The following is a 5459-nucleotide window of genomic DNA, read 5'->3' as shown; positions in this document are numbered from 1 at the left end:
AGGTTTCACAAAGGGCCCATTTGATCAGAGGGTTACGGTGTGCGATCGTGAGAAATGCAACTACATGGTGGTAACCTTTGTTCGGGCCAAAATGGTGGGCTGACCTCATCGCTTTTAATGCATAGCCCGAGCCATTCAGGCCCGAGTCTCACTTGCTGAGCACATTGAATTCAGTAGCCTGTCACAGATATTGCCCCTCAGTTATCTGGGTCTCCAACTTGAAGAAGAGGGGAAAAAAAAAAAACAGCAGTTTTGGTGACAACCGACAAAGTATGCTAGCTTTCCGTCCCGGAAACTGCCGTGCCGGAGAAAAGCGCAAGGAGCCTGATTCTTTAGTGGTTTTAATATACACTCTACAATAAATATTTCCATCATTTGATGTAATTTACATTTTTACAGTAAAAATATATTCATATATGTAAAAAAAAAAAAAAAAAAAAAAAAGCTAACAATTTTGCATGACGGCCTCCTAAAGGCGAGTTAACATGTCAAGCGAAACTCTTTAACCACAGGATAATCCACAGATAGCTGCCATGTCTAGCTTCATTGTACTTCTCTGTCAGAACAGCCTTAGCCGCAGGCCTGGCTAATTTCTAATCTCTAAATTCTTCAGTCGTGTCGCCGTAGTTGAGCAGGGGCTGGGCGACACGGACAGGGAGGGATCGCGGATCGCCAATGTCGACAGGAGACTCGGTACCTGGCAAGGACCTTGAAACTGACATTTCAAGATACACCGTACAAACCCAACGAGTGTGGGTCCGCCATAGTGAGGCGCAGTTGAGGCAATATTTGATTGGTAAAAATTTTACCATCATTTCCATTTCAAATTTTCGACCACAGTTTTGGGGGGAATGAAATTTCAACTATATCCTAATTTTATGTGCACTTTGTCATGTTGCCAATTTTTAGGGGGGGGGGAATTTTGCTCATTTTCAGCTGATATTAAAGGGAATTTCTTAAAACCTTTTTTTTCTTTTTTTGGTAATTTTCAAGTTTTTTTTTCTAAATAATTTCTCATTGATTTTCTTCTACTTTCTTTGTCAAAGATTCACAAAATTAGCAAACTGTCAAGAATTAGAGTCCACAGTTACTCTGTCAGCTGTAAGACAGCTTTTGACATATTGATGTCTCGCGCAGCCCTAGGTTGAGCTCAAAAAATTGAAGGGTCCTTGATTTCACAAGAGACTTCTCACCTAAGGTCTTCTGTCTGAATTTGAAATATCTAGCAGATTAGATGTTTACATACAATCCAGTACAAAGAAATTACACGAGTCTAAAAAAAAAAAAAAAAAAAAAGGGCGCAAAACGAAACAAGTAAATGCTTGCTGGGAGCGCGTCCTTCCCGCGATGGCTCTTCTGCAGTGGTTTTGATTACATTTCTGGTCCTCAGCGGTCGTCTGAGCGCTGGTGGTGTGAATGTTTAGTCCGCTTGCTCGAGGGGTGCAGGGGGACGGGGAGAGGCAGAACCTCAAATGGCCTCCGCTCGCTCAGCAAGTGGCCCCTGGGCAGTCGCTTCATGAAGTGGGCCTCCCTCTGGTGCTGCTTGGTCTTGGAGGCCTTCCTTGGACGGCCCTTGCGCGTGAAGGCCATGTACCAGCCCTCGTATTTGGCGTTCTGGAGCGCCGTGTAATTGTTTTCCAACACAATCTCTGTGAAGATGCAGTCTTTGCCTCTTCCTTTCCGCTGGGAAAATAAAAAGTCGGGGGGGAGGAGAGAGAAGCTGAGGTATTTTGGACAACATCCAGGAAATAGAATCTACAACTCAATGCCATTTGAAACTCTTAAGACAGCTGCCACAGAAACATCCCCCCCCCCCAAAAAAAATCTAATTAGTTCTTTCTATGTAGCACACAAAAAAATTGCAGCCACAAGCCGTAAATATGGAATGACATTTTTAAAGCTGAAAGAAACTTAAAGATGTTGCTGTTGTCATTCGCGACCGCAGAGCTATGGTTTCCAGATTACCTTGCCGATCAGTTTCCCCCGCTTGTTCATGCATATGTAGTATCCTGTCTTCACCCCTCTAATACGGACACGACTCCCAAAAGAGTCTGTCTCCACCTCCAGTTTAGCTGCACAGACAAACACAAACCCCCCCCCAAAAAATGCAGATTATTATGTTACAGCGCGTCAGACAATGTATTCTTCCTTCACGGCGGCGGCTGTGGCACCACCAAAGGGCCGCTTTGAAAGCACTTGAGCAGAATCACAAGCACGACATATGAATTCCCTCCTTAATCCTTTTACAATCCGGCCGCCACCTTCGACAAAGCCCGCAAACCCCACAAAACAGGCCTCGACTGACAGCGATTCTCACACGGCACGGATTGCCTTTAAACGCCGTGTGCGCTGTGATGGAGTTCAGACGGCGGATGAAGTCAAAAGAGAATCCTGCGGTCGGGGACGCAGAGCCCCGGTCAGATCTGGGCCGGTTACAAGAGTGACACCCACTTACCGGGGCAGCCGGCCTGTGTAGGTAGGGAAATTAAAAGACAAAAGAGCGCGAGCGGGGGGCGGAGGGGGTATAAAGGGAAGATGCTGACTTCACCGCTCCTTATAAATTGAGTCATACGGTGAGTAAAGCAATGAAAATTCCTCATAAAATGCGTCTCCAGAAGGCAGTGAGGGGTGGATGATGGCGGCTGCTGTGGTGGAAAAGATGGCCACAGACACCAAACTGTGGTGTGAGAAAATGTTCTGCTATAAAAGTTAAAAACAGGGGGGGTTTGTTTTTTTTCTTTTTAGTTGTTTTTCTTCCCCCCCCTTCCCTCTCTTTGTAAGAAAAATTTCCGCTGAAGTCCCTCAAAACAGGTGTCAACACATTTCCAGACCACCAGCGCACTGGGATAAACAAAAACCTAAATAAATAAATTAGCCTCATTAGCTCATTAAAGATGGCGACGCTTGCTGCTGACGGGGTTTGGAGTTGCGGCAACTATTTCCCATGGCTCAAACACTTTTTCTCCCCCCCTTGGCCAAAAAAAACACATTTATGGCTAGTGCTTTCCGATACTTCCGTGTCGGAGTAGCAGACATGTGTCCTATTTCTTTTTTTTTCCCTCAGACTCTCTTTTTTTCTGAGGTTTAAAGGCATTAACATGTTAGCTAGACATGACATGTTAGCCTGAAGTGCCGGCCTTCAGCTGTCGGCGGTTTGGCCGTGACAGACTGGCAAAAGAAGAAGAAGAAAAAAGGGAAGCTGTTTTTTTCTTCTCTCATTTTTGGGAATATGTTTTCCTATTAGTGGTTTTCTTGTTTATTTTCTGTGTAATTACAACCCTCTCGTAAGCAAAGTTGACCGACATGAGGCTAGCTATTTCGACGTAACGGCCTGACGATAATCTCGCGATACTTTCCACGATTTAAACAAGGAAGTAAATCGGTTGACGGCGGACTCCCTCGGCCCCCCGTCCCGTCTTACCGTGAGCTGCCCCGTCGTCTCCGTTGGCGTTGACCCTCTTGTTGGCCAGGACCTGGACGTGTTTTCCACTGGTGCGGCTGTAGAGCTGGTAGGTTCGGGTCAACCGGCGGCTCATTCGGTCCGAGAGGCGGCTCTGCTCGGTGACATGGTGCCTGAAGTTAGGCGGCGACTGCGCCGTGTTCTGCCCGGGGCATGTCGGAGGGGGTGTTAAGACACAATAATAATGAATAATTTGGGGATAAAAGTGTGTAAATGTGGCATCGGTTAAAAAAAAAGGGAAGTGAAACAGCAAAGAGCTCCGGCCCCTATGAACGACTATTTATTTATTTATACCGCTTTAATGAGCAATTTTGGTTTAACGGCAGAAATGATTTGTCTGCGCTGTCTCTGAGATGCTTTCACTGACCCTCGGAGAATGACATTTCCCCCTGACAGCTTATTTTTCCCCCCACCGCCGGTGATCTTTTACTTTTTCTCCCCCCTCGTTGCGGCCGTTCTCCGTCCACATATGTTTTAACGATTACGCTCTCTTTTTTTTTCCTCTTCTTCTTCTCAACGGCTGGATCTTACCTCTTTTCAAGATGTTTGAATAATTGCCAATGACCGTAGCGCTTATAATAAAATGTTTTTTTTTATTGTTATTGCAGCCCGGTGTGGATGTACGGACCGAGCGGCGTGGTGCGTTTTCAGAAATTAATTGATCATAGATCCTGAGTCATATTATTAATTTTCTGAATTAAAGTCACTGTTACCTGTGCGTAAAAGCAGAGCGCCGTGAACTGGAGTAACCTGAGGAGAAAAAGGTGGACCTTTTTTTTATTTCGGCAACGATTAGAAAAAATGAAATAAATGATTTGCGCATGTTTCTGCTGCGGCCGAGAGCCCATTTACTTACAAGTAACCCAACCTGGATGTTCTCAGCCTCATCTTGTAATAGCTCAAATATTGATTCATGAATATTCCCACTGGATCCGGAAGCACTTGGAAAACAAAGTGTCCGCCTTTTCTCTCCCTCTCTTTCTCTTTCTCTTTTAATTTTCTTAAAACGTTGTTTCAACGACCGAGAGAGGCCCCGGGGAGTCCGTCAGTGTCCCGGGCAGGTGAGGGCTTCCATCTTCCACTCAGAACAACTTCGGATTATTTCAGGAGCGGGGAGGGGAAAACTGGAAAATCCCGGGGAGAACAAATCCATCGAATAATCTCAAGTGTCACGTCTTCTCGCGTGATTAGACGTCTCGGTTTAATTATCGCACGTCACTTTTTTTTTTTTCTTCTCTCTTTTTTTCAGTTAAAATTATAGTTGTACGCGCGGTGCTTTTACGCACCGGCATCCGGTGCGCGTCAGTTTAGCGCCAATCGCTCTTGAATTTTTTTTTTCTTCTAAATTTCCTCTCCACGCGTGACGTGACTCGGGCCGTGAGTCTGCGGGTTGGCGGAAAAACTCCCGGTTCAACGAGCCTCCGCGGTCGCTCGCCGGTCCCGGGCGCGCACGCTGCGTCTGCAGCCCTTTAAAGGAGCGCAAATGTTTGCGGGGGCAAGTGCGGGGCGGGGCGGGGCGTCCGCTGCGTGGGTGGGGGGGGTGAAACCGGACACTTGATTAGACGCTTAGGCACGTGAGTCGTTCATTAGTGAGTTTGACTGGCGTTTGGCAACCCGGAAGTAGGATCGGACAATCATAATAATAATAATACTAATAATAATAATAACAATAATAGCAATCATGGATTTGATCTGAAGATCACATTTTTCCAGAATGATTTTCTAATATTCCCCCTCAATATTTGCAAGCTCATCAATCTCCGGCGATATTAAAGTATCATGTAAAACGGCTCGGTGTTCTATAACGTCCACACGGAGAAGTTTCCTGGCGCGCGCTTTGAGAGGCTCTACAGTTACACGGGGCCGTTCCCCCGGCCGCTGGTTGGATGTTGTTCGCCGGCCCCCGCAGGACCGACCTCCGTGTGCTTTTTCATCCGACATATGTAAGTAATATGTATTCCATGCGAATGCGGGACGCGCGGATGGTTTTCACATAACA

At 46.2% G+C, this 5459-nt stretch overlaps 1 protein-coding gene across 2 annotated transcripts; it reads right to left on the bottom strand.

Annotated features, from left to right (window-relative positions):
• Positions 1-362: 362 nt before the first annotated feature.
• On the bottom strand, positions 363-4890 carry fgf8b (fibroblast growth factor 8b). Of its 2 annotated transcripts, XM_086142470.1 has the most exons (5): positions 4317-4890; positions 4174-4210; positions 3422-3602; positions 1966-2072; positions 397-1683 (listed from the first exon to the last, which is right to left on the bottom strand). In XM_086142470.1, exons 1-5 carry the CDS (start codon positions 4373-4375, stop codon positions 1387-1389), a joined length of 681 nt encoding a protein of 226 aa, XP_085998596.1. In that variant the 5' UTR covers positions 4376-4890; the 3' UTR covers positions 397-1386. The 2 variants fall into 2 exon arrangements, with proteins under 2 accessions (XP_085998595.1, XP_085998596.1); XM_086142469.1 differs by having other exon boundaries at positions 363-1683; positions 4174-4890.
• Between the last annotated feature and the right edge of the window lie 569 nt (positions 4891-5459).

This window comes from Fistularia commersonii, chromosome 35, assembly GCF_037954325.1.
Source record: "Fistularia commersonii isolate RoL2024-O1a breed Wild chromosome 35, RoL_Fcom_v1.0, whole genome shotgun sequence".
NCBI classification, from domain to species: domain Eukaryota; kingdom Metazoa; phylum Chordata; class Actinopteri; order Syngnathiformes; family Fistulariidae; genus Fistularia; species Fistularia commersonii.
Note: the sequence above shows the minus strand (reverse complement) of the source record. Positions and strands in the feature narration are given on the sequence as shown.

Bases quoted from the DNA above. Each gene is read 5' to 3' on its own strand.
- fgf8b (XM_086142469.1), bottom strand. From the start codon at position 4,308: ATGGGCTCTCGGCCGCAGCAGAAACATGCGCAAATCATTTATTTCATT. The intron at 2,073-3,421 runs GTAAGACGGGAC...TTGTCTGTGCAG, and splicing joins AGACGACGGGGCAGCTCACG to CTAAACTGGAGGTGGAGACA. The intron at 1,684-1,965 runs GTAATCTGGAAA...TTATTTTCCCAG, and splicing joins GGGGGAAACTGATCGGCAAG to CGGAAAGGAAGAGGCAAAGA.